Source organism: Microtus oregoni, unplaced genomic scaffold, assembly GCF_018167655.1.
Source record: "Microtus oregoni isolate MIOR12 unplaced genomic scaffold, Mior012 000025F_ref0000491, whole genome shotgun sequence".
NCBI classification, from domain to species: Eukaryota; Metazoa; Chordata; class Mammalia; order Rodentia; family Cricetidae; genus Microtus; species Microtus oregoni.
In genome coordinates, this window is record NW_024543084.1 from 17,126,680 (window position 1) to 17,145,446 (window position 18,767).

The 18,767-nt window shown below is 51.4% G+C and overlaps 2 protein-coding genes across 8 annotated transcripts in view; both read right to left on the reverse strand.

Annotated features, from left to right (window-relative positions):
• Positions 1 to 1,177, reverse strand: part of Garnl3 (GTPase activating Rap/RanGAP domain like 3) — a 144,806-nt gene extending 143,629 nt beyond the window's left edge. The window contains exon 1 of the mRNA XM_041674703.1: positions 1,049 to 1,177. Coding sequence (XP_041530637.1) covers positions 1,049 to 1,140 — 92 coding nt within the window. The 5' untranslated portion in view covers positions 1,141 to 1,177. The remainder of the gene's footprint in view (positions 1 to 1,048) is intronic.
• A 2,781-nt stretch (positions 1,178 to 3,958) lies between these two features.
• Positions 3,959 to 18,767, reverse strand: part of Ralgps1 (Ral GEF with PH domain and SH3 binding motif 1) — a 237,828-nt gene continuing 223,019 nt past the window's right edge. For 6 of the 7 annotated variants that reach the window (XM_041674128.1, XM_041674127.1, XM_041674129.1 and 3 more), the window contains 6 exons: positions 17,011 to 17,094; positions 15,830 to 15,935; positions 14,261 to 14,353; positions 13,992 to 14,097; positions 12,112 to 12,203; positions 3,959 to 8,277 (listed from right to left, as the gene is read on the reverse strand). In XM_041674128.1, coding sequence (XP_041530062.1) covers positions 8,248 to 8,277; positions 12,112 to 12,203; positions 13,992 to 14,097; positions 14,261 to 14,353; positions 15,830 to 15,935; positions 17,011 to 17,094 — 511 coding nt within the window. In that variant the 3' untranslated portion in view covers positions 3,959 to 8,247. Of the gene's footprint in view, positions 8,278 to 12,111; positions 12,204 to 13,991; positions 14,098 to 14,260; positions 14,354 to 15,829; positions 15,936 to 17,010; positions 17,095 to 18,767 lie in introns of those variants that run through there. The other variant, XR_005976336.1, reaches the window with a different exon arrangement.

An 18,767-nucleotide genomic window follows, 5' to 3' on the forward strand; every position in this document is an offset into this window, starting at 1 on the left:
AGCCAGCTCTGATATGGAGCGGGTACTAGGGCAGCTGTGGTCTGCTGGAACTGCTGGAACAGGGTGTGTCAAGGACGGAGTCTGAGAAAGGCCAATTAAGGGCAGAACACCTTCCATTAAGGATTTTGGTTGGTTTGCTTTGTGAATTAGCAAATGAACTCTCTTACCCACCTCACTGGTGGTTAGAGTCCCACATCTTCTCCTTATCCCTACCCATGCTATGACAATGAAAAACTCCTCAGGGGTGCAAGCAGCAATAGGCTAGGAGGAAGGGGCTTGGCTTCGGGATACCCTTCCTAAGGCCATTATTACAGAATGATGATGAGAATCTGGACGAGACGGTGGTGCTGGAGTCATCTTGGAAGGAATGAGTCCACCTGGTAGAAGGAGACCCACTTCAAGTTACAGGAATGCCTTAAAGGTAGGAGTAAGCAGGGCATAGGCATGGCATCAGCCACAGCGGGAAGGGCGTGTCCGGCAGCAGCCAAGCTTCACCTAGGACCAAGCTGGCTCCTTAGGAGGACGCCAGTTAAGGAAGATAAGGCCAGGAGGGGCACGGGTAACCTGGGGAAATAGAAAGGACCTAGGAACTCTGCAGGGTAACCCCCCACACCCGCAACCCAGCCAGAGATGGGCGGGGCCAGAGGCAGCAGGTGTCCAGGCACCTGGGGTGTGAGAAGGCTTCCGGAGAGCAAGAGGCGCCTGTAGGGTATCCTTTTGGGGACTTGGGGATTCCGACCTTGTCCTTGAGCATTTAGAAGCCGGCAGATTGCGTTCTCCAGCCCGAGACCTCCCTGAGCCGTGGTGTGCAGGGCCTGTCACAGGGCCGAGGCTTCGGACGTTCACAGCATCTGCTGGCCGGACACAGGTTCCCCAGCCCTCCCGCTGGGCACTCCCTCAGCGTGGCCCAGCCGCTCTACCAGGCTCCGTGCCGACTCCCTTCCACGCCGCGGCCTCAACACGCTCTGTCCCCTCACACCGCCACCCCCCACGTGGCCTGCTCCCCGCTCCCGCCTCTCGAGGCTGTACCCCTCCCGGGCCACGGTACCTGGGACTCTCAAAGCTGCACCCCCTGCGCCGCAGCGCCGCCCTCTTCTGCCGCAGGAGCGCAGCAGCGGCCCCGCCGGGCTCCCGCTCCATCGCCCGGGGCGGGGGCCGACGGCTCGGGCACACTCGGGTGGGCTCGGGGCCTCGGCGGTATTCGGCCGGACGCTCAGCGAGCGCGCCGCAGCTCACGCCCCGCCCCGCACCCCTAGCCGGACCCCAAGCCCCGCCCCTGTCCTGCCCCAAACTCCAGCCCAGCCCGGGATCTCAGGCCCCGCCCAGAATGCCTGCCTAACCACTCCCTCACACTCTCTGTGGGGTCTAGGACCCGCCCCTAACTAGCAGGTCCCACTTACCATTCCACAGGCTTTAGGCTCCGCCCCTGCCTCGCTCCTACTCTAACTAACTGGTCCTCCACCACCACGCCTCTGGCCTGAGGCCCCGCTCCTTCTCTGCTAGTCCCCAGCACTACCACGCCTCTGCCTTTAGGCCTCGCCTCTGCCCCGCCCCTATCCTAGCAGGTCCGCCTCCTCCGCACCTGCTTTTTTTTTTTTTAATGATTTCTTTATTTTTGTCATGTACATTTGTGTTTTATCTGCACATATGTCTGTGTGACAGTGTCAGGTGCACTGGAACTGAAATTACAGACAGTTGTGAACTGCCATGTGGGTGCTGAGACTTGAACTCGCGACCGAGCCCTGCCCCTACCCTAGCTAAGCCCGCCTCATTTCCCTGGAGCTAGCCTCAGGCCCCACCCTGAGGTCTTGGCCCCGCCCCTGCCTCGCCCCTAATCTAGCAGGTCCTCTCACGACTCAGTTAGGTTTAGGCCCCGCCCCGCCCCAACCCAGCCCATCTCCTCAGTTGAGTTCAGGTCCCGCCTCTATCCCACCTTTGCCCCGCCCCAAACAGGCAAGTCCCCGCTCAGTTGCGCTCAGGCTCCGCCCATGCCCCGCCCCAAATACCAATCCAGGAGGCTCCCTTACCTATTATTGGGCTCGGGCCCCACCCCAAGCCCCAATCTAGTCAGTCCCTTTGCCCTTCAGTTTTACCAAGACCCCACCCCATTTCCTAGCCCAACCCGCCCCATGCCCTAGTCTGGGTAAGGCTCCGCCCCCAACCCGTTCTCCGCGTCCCTGGTCCTCCTTAGACCAGTGCAGACCCCACCCTGCCTCCGCCCTGCCTTTCAGCCACGCCCCTCCCGCGCCAGCCTCCGGGAGATCCTCTCCACTTGTCCTCCGTGCTTCTGTGTAGCGCACCCCAGCCCCCAAGCTCACCGCTCCTCACCAGCCCCACAGACCCGGGCTCCGCTCACCTACCCCTCCGACATAGAGCGCCCTGGCGGCTGTCCACACCACAGCTCCGCCCGCTGGCTTCTCGACCCGACCCTCACCTCAGCGCCTCCTGGTCCTTTCTAGCGTAACACCGCCCTCTTCTGGGGGCCGTCCTTCTCCACGTCCCGCCCACAGGCATGGCCCCCCGACCCTGGAGCTCCGCCTCTTCCCCCTTGAAGCGGGGGTCCGTTGTACTAGCTGCAATTCTGCGTCCCTAGAACCTGGGTACTCCTGCCCCAGAAGCCCTCTACTGCCCCGCCCACACCTCCTGCCCCGCCCACATATCGCCGCCTAAGAAGCCTCTTCCTTACTTCAGCTGGTGATGCGGGTCTTCCTGGCTGAACTGGCGGTCCACGATGAGGTTTGCACTATCTCAGGATCCAGCCAGCCAGCAGAAGGAGGCACTGCTGTCTCCTGGTGGCTGTTTGTGGTGTCTGACACAGTGAGGTGAGGGGGCTGGAGCTTTGGGGCTACCAGTTGTGGGTCCAGGTTCTCATTCATCACCTTCCAACTTTGTGACACCCTCCCCCATTTCCACCTGAGTCACAAGCACCGTCTTAGGGTCCTTGAATACTGCACTGTGCTTGGAAGCAGGAACTCATTGAATAAAACTAAGGATGGTTTTGCCATCTGTTTCTATTTAGGTTTCTGTTGATGTGATAAACACACTCACCAAAAGCAACTGAGGGAAGAAAGGGTTTATTCGGTTTACACGTTATAGTTCATCATCTGGGAAGCCAGAGAAGGAACTCAAGGCAGGAACGGAATCAGGAGCTATGAAGAACTACAGCTTTCTAGCTTGCTTCCCAGGCCCACCTGCCCAGGCATAGCAGCACCAATCCCCCAGACTTGTCCATAGGTTAGTCTGATAGAGGAAACTGCTCAGTAAAGAGTTCCTCTTTCCAGGTATAGCCCAGGTCTGTGTTAAGTTATGCATCGGGCTCTTTCAGTGTGGTCATGAGGTTCTGGTCTTCCTTGATGCTGCACAAGCAGACTGGAAAGGGAATGGATGTGTGCCTGGAGAGCCGCCATGAGGATCCCCAGCCTAGTTCTCTAGTTCATTATTGATCGATTGACTGATCTGTGACACACACAGCGGGCTTTCTCCTTGGTTCTTGCCACATGTTACTACTAGACAGCCTTATTCCCACGTTACTAACTACTAGACAGCCTTATTTTATACCTCGTCCTTTTCCTCTAGTCAAACTGGAGTGGGTTTGCTTTTTACCTAGTGTCATGACTTACTCCCAACATATCTTTTCAGACTGAGAGCTCATGTTGCCTGGAATCCTCCCTCGGTAAGCTCAGGTTGCCTGCTTTCCCCCAGGTACATCCTGTCCTCTCTGTCTCGCTGACCTCCCGCCCCTGCCTACAACCTCCATGTCCTTTTAGGAGTCCCCAGAGCCCTTGTCCTCCTCTCCGAGAGACCCACAGCACTACCCCTGCTCCCTCTTCCTTCCACACATTTGCACGCTAGTTGCTCTCAGCTGAGCCCTGGGCAGTCTGCACCTCCACCATGTCTGCACGTGACACTGGACTGCCTGCCAAAGGGGCTGTGTGGGACTCCAATAAATACAACGATATTCATTGGAAAACACATTTAATTTCAAAGTAAACAAAGATGTCTGCACATTAAAGTATTTAATTAGTGAAACAATTATTATCAGTGTAACAAGCTGAAAAATACAGCAACTTGATACAAGACTGAGGTAACAAAATACTTCACCAAAAATCTAAAGAATCCCAAGGAGGGATGATGTTCAGTGGTTATTGCAGATGAGACAATTTACAAATAGTAGAGAAAGTCCTTACACAACGGCATGCAGGGTCTGCTGGGAAAAGACAGCTTGGGAGGATGCAGCATATTTAACAAGAAACAAACTAAGATGTAGAAACTCATTTTCAGTTCACTTGGAAGAACACAGAAAGAAACTGAAAACTACCCTCTAAGCAACATTTAAATGCTAAGTGGGAAACCATGCATTTTGGCACGAAATTATCAAAGGTTATACCTCACTAATAAATGAATTGCTATTATTTAATTACTGAATGGTTATAGTCCTTCCAATAGGCAGAGGGTTTACGCCATGCCGCTGTGAGTGGGACTCTGGGACTGTCCACAGGACGCATACTTGTGCAGCAGCAGGTTACAAGGTGGACTGAAGTCCAAGTCCAAGTTCTCAGCTCCCAGGGACACGCAGCGCCCAATCATACTGTATTTGAACTTGACACTGAAGTTAAAGACTAAAAGGAGGGAGCCTGTGAATACTGCGAGCATTCAGACCCTACTCTCTCGTTCTGCCTTTGGCGTTCTCCCTGTAACCATTATTGAACACAGCTCTGTATCTGGCTGCTCAGAGTCAGCCAGAATCTGGTGTGAGGGATGGCGCTCCAGCTAGTCCTCCATGCAACTGACTCTCACAGAAATCCCATGCAGTCTATTTGGGTCTTCTCAAGATTTTCTGCAAGAACCAATGCACGAGATTTGTATTTGGGGTAGCAGAGAGCAGGGCTTGCCGAAGTTGGTGTGTGAGGTGGAGATTATTTGTTCATTGACTCGTAAGATCTACTAAGTGCCAAAATTGGAGTTGTCTTGTTTCTAGCCATTTTCATTCTTGGTAGAGTCTGATGTACAGGGAGTATTCACTAGAGAGATGAATGTTTATGCAATAAATACATTTTCAAAGGGGCTTTGTGCTGTCTTTTCTCTTCTTTTTTTGTAACATGAAAGCACCCAACGTATCACTATGACATAGGGCCAACTTAAGGGTCACACAGAAGGGAGCCCGTGGCTTTGGCAATATTCAGTAGAGGTTGCAAGCAGCCGCAATGCTGGTGCAGAGCTGTGGAACCCACCAGAAGAATAAAGCAGCCTTGGTTTATAAATGGCTTCCCAGTTTTACACATCATTTTCTATCTGAAAAAAAAATGGTATAAAAAAAATCCACACTTTTCTTAGGCTTGGGAGGTAAGAACAAAATGGTGGAAGAAACACTGGCCATCTTGGTAAGAAAGGCAGAGAGATCCGCTGGCAAGACAAGGTAAGTCCTTCACTAACAATTCTAGTGTGTCCACCTGCTCAGCATCTCACTCTGGCAAGCGCCCCATGGCATCTGGTCAGGGAAGGGGAGGGGAGGGACCACACTCTCCCACTGGCATGTTTAGGACAAGGCTTATGCTGCTTTCCACCAAACCCAGGCTGCATGCACAAAGCTTTTTGCTCAGCAGCATGCACTCAGCTGACCTTGAATTACAAGACTCATACACTGGAGAGGGACAGAAGTCACCCCATAGTGAGTGGGTGGGCTCTTCTTGGGACTTCACAATATTAGCAGCTGTCCACCCCAATTTCAGACACCATGCTACAGATTTCACTTTGGGGGCACCACAGTCTGTTTGCATGACAGTGCAAACCTCCAAATCTCACAGTATCTGTCTGCTAGGGAAGAGTCGAGCAAAGCAGAACTGCTTCCTTCCAGGCTAAGAGTCCACCAAAGGACTCCTGCCTCTGTCCCATGAAACCTGTAGGACAAGCCAGCACTGGGGATGCCAGCACTGAACTCATATGCTTGGTCTAAGGCCCTGCTTGAGAGCCAAATCTTTTAACCCTTTCTCCAGAGCTCTTCCACCACCTTCAAGGTTTTTTTTTTAACTAACAAAGTCCAAGTGGCTTCTTCAAGAGTCCTTGGTGAGGATGCTTCTGGGAGGGGAGTCTGGTTTTAATTAGGGAGATTAGGTGATTTAAAAATAATTGTGATTGTGCTCTTTCAGATTAGGCCCAAAAGAAAACACGTGTGCTGGGTAAGACAGGTCTGTAAAGGGCAGAAAGTTCTGAGTGGAGACTGAAATTCTGGGGCTTTTGATGTCTGCTCTTTCATGTGTGAGAACCCAAAACAAGCTGAAGAGTGGACAAGCCTAACGGAAAATTATAGCTGATGTTCCGGTCTTACAGCTCTATCCAAGCTTCTAACTTCAAAAGTTAAAGGGCAGGATCAGGGTGGGTGTGGGTTAAAGGATGACCATGACATGGTTCTAGTCAGAGATGTCTGCAGTGTTTGGCATTGCCATTCTTCTGGATTCTAACTGGAAGAGAGGTTGGTAGAATCTGGTGAACACACCTGAACCCCTGGCATGGGCAGATATGCAAGGCAGCTGTGGTCAAGTTTTGATGCCATTGACTTTATCACCTGGAGTCTCTCTGGCATGAAAATATCCAGGCTCTGCTCACAGGAAGTTTAGCTTCAGAAGACAGCAAGGCTTGACCAAAACATACCTCCACGGTAATGACAACTTCCTTACCAAGTCGTTAGCATTTTATAGAAGTATCACTGTTTGGTTGTAAAACAGTAGTGGGTTTTCTGGTGGTGAGTTCACGGTTATGGTGTTGTTTGAAGCTTCTTGATTATCGTTGGAAGTTCTTTGGGGTGGTTTGATAACTGGTTACTGTGTAAAACCCTGATACCCACAGGAACCCAGAAATTCAGCCTTTTGCAGAGAATTGTTTGAGGATTTTCTTCCCAGTGCAGGAGTGCCGAGATTCAAGGGGGAAGGGGGAGGGGAAAGGGCGTCTGTAATGATAAAGAGCAGAATTAAAATGTGTGAATGAAAGCCACCTTACGTATGACAAGAGGTCAGAGAGATCCTTGTTCGTGGTGCAGACACTGGAGATCTCACTCCCTAGGTCTTGGCTCTCTTGTCACCTGGCCATCAACAACTGGGTCCTTGGACTTGGAGAACACGCTGGTGACTACATTTAGGGGCAAGACTGAGGGGGCTTAAGGCCTCCATGTCACTCAGCTCCCTGTGATCAGGAATCAGTTTGGCTGCCCTGGCAGTGGTGGCAACGGGGTGAGAAGACAGGAGCAGAATTCTGCCCTGTGGGAGAATATGGGGTGGAGTAGCTTCTACCCAACTGATCACTGTGGGGGCCTCCAAGCTGCTGGGAGAAAAGGCCACAACTTCCCATGCCAGTATGGTGGGAGCGGGCGAGATGAGGAAGGCCATAGGTCCACTAGGAGAGCTCATGGTGGGGAACAAGCAGGCCAGTGCTCCAGTCCATGGTCCTGAGACTGACTCTGCCTCAGGAGAGCTGACAATGACAAGACCCAGGAGGGCCAGATGAATAGCACCCATAGGAACAGAAAACAAGACACGATTTAAGGCATCGTTTGTTTACAGTAAAGGAATTCGAGGGACCCTTAACACAGAGCTTCTGGACTCCTTCAGACTCTTCTTACAGGACGAGGCTGGAACTAAAGCTTTAAGCAGGGCCTCAAAGCCATTATTAAGTGTGTGATGTCACAAGTCTTCTGCCAAAATGTATGTTTCTCAGAGAGTTCACACTCACTCGCTCACACACACACACATGTATGGCACACACACACAGAGGATGCTTTGGGGGTAAACAAAATCTGAGGCGGCCCTTGGGTGAGCAGCCCGTGCACTTGGGGTGTAACAAGCCTGTCCAACAGCCTGTCTCTGCTCTCCAGCCCTCTCAGGGGTTAATGCCATCCACTTTGTGTGCAGAAGAAAGCACGGAGAACCCAACGTGGGTCAGATGCTCCCTTGATGCAGAAGCAGCTGGTGGACAGACGACGGCCCAGAGATGGGGCATAGGGTACGCAGTTTGGGGTCTGACAACCACCCTGTAGGGTGGGGCTGCAGGATGAGTCATGAGAGTCGCTGTGGGTTGACAGGTGGATCTCACACTGGGGAGCCATCCAGGACTGTGAGGCTACAGGCCATGTTCCTCGAGTCCAGCTATGAGGCTCCAGTGCCTTGGCCCACGGCTTATGCCCAGAGCTGCTCTTCTCCACCAGACCTAGTCCAGGCTCCCAGAAGCCTTTGAAGTCACGCCAAGTCCTGCAGATACTTATTCAAATGACATAAGGTTTGCAGGTACCTAAAAGAGAAAGCTCATTTGCTTGTCAAAATTTCAACCCCCAGAAAGGGGCAGGGGTTGTTCCTGCGGTTAGGGCCATGCAAGTGTGGGGAGGGAAGAACATGGCAATGGTAGCTGCCGCTGACCACTGACTGCTGTGTGCCAGGCATTACTCTACTTCATATGTGGTGTCTTGAGACCCCATATGACCTCTATTAGGCAGATGCTCAAACTGTCTCCATTATGTAGATGAGGAAACTGAGGCTTAGACAGGCTAAACATAAAGTGAGCCAAGAACCAGGGCTGGGGCCTGAACCCACATCCCCACCACCATGGGCCCTGATGAGGTACAGGGAATGCTGGGGGATGTCATTAAGGGATGGTAGGGAGTGGCACAGGAGGGGGAGAAAGTATGGAAGGTCATGAACCCCAATCCCTTCTCACAGAGGCTACCAGCCCCGCTGTCATAGTATTTCCCTGCCCTCAGAGCTGCCTCCAGACCCCCAGCTTGAACTTCCTCCCTTGGCACTACTGGAATGTTCTAGGTTGATTAGATATGATTCCATAAAAAAAAAACCCATCTTGGTGTCAGTTTTGCCAAAATGAGAAATCAGAAAAAGATGCACTTCTGTACCAGGAGGCATTTCTGTATCGGGAGGAAGTTCCAAGAAAGTTCATAGCCTTAAACCTCACGGGAGCAAGAAACGGGGAACTGGTTCTGAGACAGCCAGCAGAACTGACAGAGAAAAGTGGTACAACAGTGGCCAACATTGCTCAACCTCCAGACTAGTGCAGAGGAGCAAATAGCAGGTCGGAATATACAGCCATGGCTCTGTCATTAAAGGAGTTTTTTAAAATTGTAAGGAGGGCTGGGGTGTAGCTCAGTGGTATAGCTCTTGTATGCAGGTGAGCCCTGGATTTCTCCCGGGAATAAAATGCAGCAGGGACATAACATGCTAGGAGAAGAAAAAGGTTCTGGGGAGGAAATCCAGCATTATGCCCCTGACTGCAGGGGGCAGGGAAGGTTTCAGGACCTGTGTGGGGGTTCTAGGTTTTGGCTGGGTGGAGGTATATGGGTGTTTTTCTACTGCTGTTTTTGGCTGTTGTTTTATTTGGCTGTTTGTAGCTCAGGCTGGCCCTATGATCTTCCTGCCTCAGCCTCCTGAGTGTCACCACACTGATGTGGGAGTTTCATATATCAATCTGTTGATTTCATTGGTTAAGCAATAAAGAAACTGCTTGGCCCTGTGGGTGGAGTAAACAGAACAAAATGCTGGGAGGAAGAGGAAGTGAGCTCAGTCTCGACAGCTCTCCTCTCGGGAGCAGACGCCTGAGAGAGACACCATGCCCCGCTCCCGGGATGAAGCTCCGACCCAGGATGGACATAGGCTAGAATCTTCCTGGTAAGCGCACCTTGGGGTGCCATACACAGATGATTAGAAATGGGCTAAATTAATATGTGAGAATTAGCCTAGAAGAGAATGGGCCAAGCAGTGTTTAAATGAATACAGTTTGTGTGTTGTTATTTTGGGCATAAGCTAGCCGTGCAGGCGGCTGGGGTGCTGGGGACGCAGCCCCGCCGCCCTTATTACTACACCACACCTAGCTCTACTACTGTTGTTTGTATCTTACACATGCATTATAAATCAGCCTAAATAGATTCAGTGTCAGAAAGAAACAATTTTAAGACGTGCAAATAGAAACAGTCTTCATGGCAGATTCCACGCGGAAGGCCGCACCTCTCCGACACTCTTTCTTGTGCACTGAGTTGTCTCTTGGGCACACAGGCACTGTTCTTTGTTGTCATGGTTGTTGTTTTGATTTTTCAAGACAGTTTCTATGTATCACAGTTCTGTTGTCCTGGAACTCACTTTGTAGACCAGGCTGGCTTTGAACTCACAAAGATCTGCTTGCCTCTGCCTCCCGAGTGCAGGGATCAAACGTGTGAGCCACCACATGAGTCACAGTGACTGATTTAAGTAAGCCTCTACCACTGAGTACTGAAGTTGTCTCCATATTTTATACACCACAGAGTATGATGAAAGTGGATTGGAAATAAAAAGGAAACAAGGCATAAAAAGAAAATTCATTTTCTAGGTCTGAAAATTGGACACATACATGGCAGAACTTTGCCATGACATGCCATATTTGACCGAGCATGAAATCCTGCCTATGAGTCCTTTGGACCACACGCCAGTCTGCCACATGGACTTGCTGTACTTTCTTGCAGCTGTTCCTCTCCTGAGCGCATCCTCACTCAGGCTCCCCTTGCTGCTCTGGCTGAGGCTGTCTCTCTCCCCAGCCAGGACCTCCCACGTGTGGCTGGTGAGCTTCAGTGTGCTGTGCTAGCTCAGGGGTAACAAAGGAGCATGGGGCTAATGAGGCCAACCTGGAAGACCCAGCTTTTGCTCCTGACAAAGCTTGCTGTAGCAGTAACCTTGTTCAAGCTTCAGCCTTGTTCCCTCTGGTTGCCTTGAGATGGCAGTGGCCCAAGTCACAGATCCTCCCAAAACAGAGATGGGCAGCGATGCTGATTTAATACGTAGAATACAGTAAGTAAACTGGGCTGCAAGTGTAGCTCTGTGGCAGAGCAATTACCTAGAATGCTTGTGGCCCTGGGTTCAACCTCCAGCACTGAAAATGACTGTCTATTCATCTACCTCACAGACAAACACATATATGCAAACACTCTAAAACTATAGAATTATACTCTCTTGTATGTCATTGTAGAAGTTTTACATGAATATGCTCATATCCATACAGGAAATATTGACATAAATTTAAAAACAAATGAGATCATCATCCTTGCCTATGCCACGGCCATTTGGACCTCTCTAGACCCGCTGCTATCTTGCTGATGGCTATCTGGTGTTGCTGAGGAATTTCTGGCAGGCTAGAGGTCTCTGGTGTTTTGTTTTTCTCATGAATGGTGACACAGTGAGCTTGCATGCTTTAACATAGAGTCTTTTGTTTTGTTTTGTTTTTTGAGACAGGGTTTCTCTAGAGCCTTTGAACTAGCTCTGATAAACCAGGCTGACTTTGAACTCACAGAGATCCACCTGCCTCTGCCTCCTGAGTGCTGGGATTAAAGATGTGAGCCACCACACAGGGAGTATGTCCTACAGCCCCACAGCCCCACAGTCCCACAGGCAAATCCAAGTGTAGCTTACTTTAGGCCGCCTTGCAATTATCAGTGCCGCTCACATGGCATGTGGGAAGCAGGAAGTTCCAACCTACCCCCACTTTGTGCTGAGGCTGGAGGCTGCCATTCCTGCCACAGGCTGAGCCAGCAGGGGCCCTGCTCCTGGCTCTCTTACACAGTGACAGGGACTCTCAAAAAAAGTGGAAGTTGGAGAGCTCAGTTTGGAGCTACAAGGTCAGAGGTGGGAATCAGGTGACCCTGAGTTGAGTCCCAGCTCCACACTCATTAACTATGGGACCTCACTTTTGAGCCTCAGGCTCCTTGGTGTACAATGGAGACAGTAAGAGGACCTGTGTTATAAGGACATGGGAAGACTCTGACAATGGCTGCCTGTGGAACCTTCTGAATGATGGTTGACAAGGAGAGGGGTAGAAGCGCAGAGGAAGAGGTTCCACCAGTCTTGCCTGGCAAATGGCTGGCCCTAAATGCCCTAATTGTTAGTAGTACACTCGCCAGGGTAGTGGACGGAGAGACCTATTAGTTATATTGGGGTATTCCAATGAAGTCAGCTCCGGGGAACAATCTAACTAGATGCTAGAGCTAAATCACTGGCTGGTGTCACACTTGCCCCGCACTGTCCCTGACTGGATATGTCTGTGGCAGTTTCTGCACTTAAGGGTTTCTGGTGAGAAACAGGATCTGGGAGACGTTACCTGAGGCCTGTTGCTTTTACATGCATCATCCAAGTGCTTGTGCCACAGTATCGCATGAAACCGGGAGCCCGTCTGGAACTTGTAAACATTGCCTGATGGGGAAAGGAAGCCCTGGTTAAGGATGCACAGGAGGGCTGGTAAGTAAGAAAAGCTGCCACAGTCCAGGGTGAGCAGGTATCTTTGGACAAGGTTTTGAGCACTTCTCAAACCAATGTTTCCAAATGTATGAGGTACAAAGAAAATCACCGATAGCGAGTCTTTGCATGTCTCTGTACTCACATCTAGTACCCAGGGCTGGTAGCAGGTCTAATATCACACAGGGATTTCAAGATGAATACCAAGGAGGTTCTGAGATGCCTGCAACCATGCATGCTATGGAAATGCCTCTCATTACTCCTGGGGACAAAACTCACAGTAGTTCTGAAATTCTGTCAACTCATGTTCATATTCATAGTAGAAGGAAGACACCATTATTTGTAACTGAAGACCAAGATATAATTTTTCATGTCCAGCTGATAGACCTATTTAATTCTACCAGTGGGCATTGCCCCCAGACCTCGTGTCACCTTTCTCTCTGCCTGGAGGTACTGCTTTCATCTAAGACAGTGGCTCACAACCTGAGGGTCACGAGTCCTTCGGGGTCGCATAGCAGGCATCCTGTATATCAGATATTTACATTACAATTAATAACAATAGCAAAATTACAGTTAGGAAGTAGCAATGAAGTACTTTTATGGCTGGGGTCACCACAACATGAGGAACCATATTAAAGGGTCTCAGCATGGAAGGTTGAGAACCACTGCTCTAGGCTTAAACAAGAGTGGCCTGTGGTTCCCATGGCCACAAAGGCTCACAGTGGAGCTTGTGTGGACATAGCTGTCTTTCTTCCTGATGAAAAAAAAAATCACTGGCCCTGGCCAAGGCTGCTGGGGAAGACGCTCCAGTGCTACCTGAGTAAGGACACCTGTGTGAGTAGCAGACATGCACCAGTTTATCCCATTTTAGAGCAGAGAACAGTCTACTGCCTCTACCTGCAGAGCTCCTGGAGGCAGCTGGGTGCCCATATTTCTCAGCTGCAAGCATGAGAACATGACACTTACAGTCCCCTGGTCTGTACTGCTATCACCCTTCCCAGGGAACTTGCTAGAAATGCATAGTCTTGGTCTCCACCCAGATCTACAGCCCCAAAATCTGAATCTCAATAGATCCCAGGAAGACCAGCCTGTGCTTGAACCCTGTACTCGAACGTTCCTGTCAGTTAGGTGTGAGCACGTACAAAGAGTCTGCTGTTACAGCAAGCTCACGTGCTGTGGCTGTTGGCTTTTTGTTTGGTAACTTGGGCTACCCAGGAAGCTGGCTGTAGACTGCTGGGCATGTTAGTGAGGTCCCTGGGTAAGATGGTACTGGAACCTCTCCCTCCTCTTAGCAGGCAGGGCCAAGGGAGGATGGAACCCACAGGGACTGAGAGGGAAATGGGGAACATTGAGCTGGAGCTTTTGGAAGTTGCACAGGTTCTTCTGAGCTCTGGACCTTCGACCTGGACACTGTGCAGTCTCACAGTAAAGCTATGCCAGGGGTTCCTGAAAGCCAAGCCCCAGACTATTCTGGCCCCAAGGTTTTTCCTCATCTAGCATTGATTGCTATTTACCTAGACCCTTGGGGTCACAGATTGAGGAACGATAGACCTACTAAGTCAAAGGCTAGGCCACTCTTATGGCTCAATGGGAACATCAATCAGAACTAAAACAGCACCAAAGACTAGACTGGACGCCAGGCAAACCTAGCGTGAAGGGAAGATGGTGAACTCGGAGCTCCCAGAGCTCCAGGGTGTGTATCTGGTCAGAGGGGGAAGAGAGGTGCTGGCTCAGTCTGCTGCCCACCTTTGTCAGGGTTATTCAGCTGGAAGATATCCGGGTGTTCAGGGTCATCGGGCAGCTGCACCATCCAGCCTATGATGGAGACCTTCTTTCCAGGTGTAGATTTATACTAGGAAAGAGCAACAAACAGCTGGGAGCTGGGCCCACACCCTGCCCTCAGCAAGGGAGACTAGTGTGGGCTAGACAAGTGTCCTGCCCACCCTAGCCCTTGTAGCCACAGGGGTCACTCCACTAGAGGAAGTACAGCAAGGCAGTCTTTTCAGGGGACTTACGTGTTTTCTGTCTGTGCCCCGCAAGGACTTGGCTCCATAGTATAGGAGGGTGGATCCTGAGAGTACGACCCAGTACCTGGTCCACGAGGACAGCTGCAGAAGTATGGGGAGGGAGTGGCTTTAGGCTGCCTGATCATGATATGGTTGGTTGTCCCCATTTATGCCAACCCAGCCCCCCCCCCACTTTCTCTGGCCCCCTGACATCACTTTGCGGTGCCATCTCTATCCAGCTCCAGGAGATCATTTCTCCCCTTTTACTCGTTCCTTTCTACACCTTGTGCCTCAGTGTATAAATTCTATGTATTAGGGGAGTTGGGCCCCACAGTGTTCCAGGAAAGAAAGGCATGCTAAGCTATGCCAAGTTGCCGACTAGAAATTGAATGCTTGCAATGGGTTTTTCTGGATAGACTGAGAGCTGAATTTTGAGGGCTTTCTGCTGGCTGGGCCAAGCTGGGACTTTCACTGGAACTCTCCCATTCTGGGAGGAAAGGACTGTGTGTGCCTCCCGGGAGCGGGTCATCTGGCAGCAGGATATAGTCCTCTTCCTAGTGGGAGCAGCTGTGTCAGTCTTTCAGGCCTTAGTGACACCACAGGGTGCACAGCAACAGACACGCATGCTCAAGTGAAAAAGCTCACGGCACATTCACCCCTACTGTTTGTGAGGAACGCGGAATCCTGGTCTCCTCCATTCACTTGAAAATGTTAGTCCCTGGCCATGAGACTGCTTAGTGGATGACGGTGCTAACCTAACGATCTAAGTGTTATCCCTGGGACACAAGTGGTAGAAGTGTCAAACCAACTGGTGTGGTTTGCCCTATGACCCACTCTGTACGTGCGGATGTGGGATGGAGAGGGAGTAAGTCTATACCATGGGACTGACTTGGGGCCCCATGCCATAGGAGGCTTCGAGTGTAGCCAGAGCTGGGGTGGAAGCTTTCCACCTTATCCACCATCCAACTATCCAACTGGTAACTAGAGACAGACACTCTAGAGTGCCTGCAGGGGGCAGGTGACAGGGCCCTGGCATCTTCCCGGCAGGTGGTATCTCCAGACAACTCTGTGGCGGGACAGATGGGCAGAGCAGATGCTGTGAGGAGAGGCAGCTTGAGGATGAGACTGACACACAAGGAGCTGAAGCTCTGTCATGTGGGGTCATGGTGGCTGTGACATAAGAGTCCGACATGAAGGCTGGTGGCGACCTGAAGCAGCTCCTGACACCTTGTCCCATGCACTTCCCACTGGTGCTAGTATGCTGCCAGGGAGTGAGGACTCTACACAGGAACACCACATAGCAACCAAGGTACTGCAAGTCATGCTGCCTCCTGGGGGTGTGCAATCCTCTTCCTTCCAAGTGTCCAGGCCTCACCTGCTCTCCAGACCACCACAGCTCTGGCACTCTGCCACAGATGGCCTCCAGGAGATGAAGCTTCATCTTAAGTCACAGACAGAGAAACTGAGGCCGTTTTCCCCTCAGTGGTACAGTCAGGGATAGGAGTCTGGTTGGCAGATCTCTAGACCAGGCTACTCCCTGAGCCCACAATGCCTCTAGTGGGTGTATGTGTGACTTACTGCAGGCTTCCGGCCTTCCTTGAGCAGGGTTTTCCGTCTCAGAGGTCCCTCCATAGTGGGCACAGTGGCTGAGCTGCCCACAGTACATGTGCAAGGGCTCGTGGGGCTGAAGGGAGACTGTCAGTTAGATACGGTCCCAGAGCAGCTGATATCTGATACCCTCCCACCCACTATGTCTTCCAGGTGCCTCACTTGTGAGTCTTTGATGTCCACATAGTCAGAGGTCTCTCCAGGCTGGGTCAAAAAGCCATCTAAGAGCAGGGTGAACTCCCAGAGAATACCCACCAGGTTTCCATGCCCTGCCCTACCCTTTGCTTCCTCCTAGCTGCTCCCCTCACTCATGCCTGTGAAGCCTGAGCTCTTGCAGTCCTGCTCCGGCAACCCCTCTCTCATGCGAGCAGGAGAATGCAAAAGTAGACGGGTACAATGGAAACGAGGGACAGGAGCTCTACACTGCCATCTGTCCTCTTTCCTCCTGGCTCTTCTTGCACCCTCTCCCTTGAGATCAAGTGCTCTCATAGGTGACAATATTCAAGTTCTGTCTTGTGCTCCAGACTTTTGTGCTGCTGTTTACTGGATGTCCACAGGCACCTGGCTCAAGTTGGTCACCAAGCCATGTTCTGCAACCTAGTAAGTCCCAAGGATGTAACCATGTCTGATTGTCCATCCTACCTCTCTGCCAAGGCCACGACATCTTCCTTTGGATGATAGCCTAATCTGTCTCTGGTGCCTGCTTCCATTCCTGCCTCTTCCCATATACTCTTCATCCACACAGTTCTTATTCTCCACCAGGCCTCTCCCTGGGGCCTGCTGCTCCCGAGAGGCAGGTAAGGTCCTTGTCCCTACTGAATGTGGCACTGCCCACCTCCCCAGCCTCGCCTGAAGCCCCTCTCCTCAGATGTCTCACAACGCAGTGGTTCTTGTTCTCACTGAGCCTCACAGCCTCAGTGTCTCTGACTGGGAGCTCTGGCCCTGTGAAGCCCCTCTCCAGTTATCTGGCTAATTCCTATCTTCCTGCAGTATTATTTCCTCTACTGGTTCCTCCTCTCTCCCAGAGGGCCCCATACCTCTCTGGAGCAATGGGAGCACCAGGCAGACTTATGATCCACTTGGCACAGAGTTTTTCCCCTAGCAAACACTCCAAAGCTACCTGTCAAGTGAGGACATGAAAAAATGTGTACCTGTAGACACAACTCCTAGTTCTGGGAGAATTCCGAACTGGAACCCGCCAGTTGGGCCCTAGCGTGGCGTAGAGACGTCCCCTGCTTCAGAGGAAAAGGGGTGAATTTTAGTCACAGTCTGGAAAGACCAGCTGATCCTGAAGGAGGTAGGAGCAAAGGCAGTAAGGTCAGCCCAGCCCCTTCCCTCTTCCTCCTTGGGTTCCTTGCACCCACTGCAAGCATCACATCACACCTGGACAGGGAACCCTGTCCCACATCTCCATCTGGGGAAGCTCCTTGGTCTCACGGGACTAGTTCATAAGCATTTTGACTGTTTACCCTTCTTCCAGATTCTCCCATGTGAGTCTCTGAGCTGTTTAACAGAAATGCCATGTTGTCCACGGGGTTCATGTTTAAAGTATACACAGACATAAAATGGTGAGCAATCTTGCACATCTGGCCAGGCCACATAAAATAAAGCATTATATTCACCAGGCTGTTTCTGGATCATGTTGCTACACTTAATCTCTGAACTGGCTATTTGCTGACTCCCGTGTCCCTGAAACTGCCTCTGGAACTTGATGGCATTGAGGACTCTGGTTCTAGGGCCTCCCCATAGGCTTGGCCTAGCTTCACTCTCACCTGCTCCTGAACCAGGAACCTCTCTAGGGGTGTGTGTCACTTCCAGCTCCACCTCTTTGGTGGGGGAGCACACACTAGCTTGTTCTATTCTTTCCTGACCCTGAGGCATACTCTGTCTCCACCTACAGCTTCTCTGCTGGATGGCCAGCCGATGACACAACTGTCTGTATAAAGTCCAAGTCTAGACTTATTGTTTAGATGTGCTCTGTTATCTGCAGCTATCCCTGGGCTGTTGCTTACTGCCAATGAACACCCTGACTGCAACCATGAATATTGTTATCAGCTAAGAAGAAACTTCTGATGGCCATGTTGAGTCTACTGGACAGGGGCCGAAGTTCAGGGCTGGTCATTTGTTTGGAGGCTCCAGGATCCTCCTGTTTATCCACCCCTGCTCTTTAAATGCTTGTTACCCCAAGTCCTCAAGGTACCCCAAGTCTTAGGATGGTCACAGGCTGATGCTGCTCTACTGTGTAGTGCTAACAAGAGAACTGGTACACCCAGCGCCCAGCCCAGCGACCACACTGTTCCCTTCTCTTCCAACCACAGCAGGTTGGCTACACATCCATACACCTCTTCCCGAGATCCACGCATCTGCTGTATTTGCTGACAGGTAGAACATGTAGATGTCACCACCACTGACCGTTCCTGACACATGTCCAACCCCAGACCACCAAGGGTAGCAGCAGGGTAGGGCCTAGCCCTTGCTGAACATCCCAGGCTGCTGTCTTCCCTGGCCAGCAACAGGAGCTGGCTCTGACCACAAAGGTTTCTGAAGTGCTGTCCTCTGAAGCTCTCTTTGTTGTTAGGACATGCCCTTCCTCCAATGGTCAGGACTCTGGCAGGAGCAGAAGCCCCCGTCCACCAGCCTCTTGAAGGTTGTCTCCCTGCTATTCTAGGGTGGTAGGAAGGTAAGACTGTCTGAAGTTGCCAGTCACTCAGGAGCAGGGTGAGGAGCAGGAGCCAGAGAGCAGCCTGCAATCCACTTCTTTCAAGTAGTCCAGTTTGGAGGCCCTTTGCAGAGGAGAGGTCCAGTGTGAGGGACAATGTATGCACAAAGACTCAAGCGCTGGGTGCTCATCTGCATCGGGCCCCTGTGCTCACGCTCACCGAGCTCGTCCAAGCACCATTATATTATC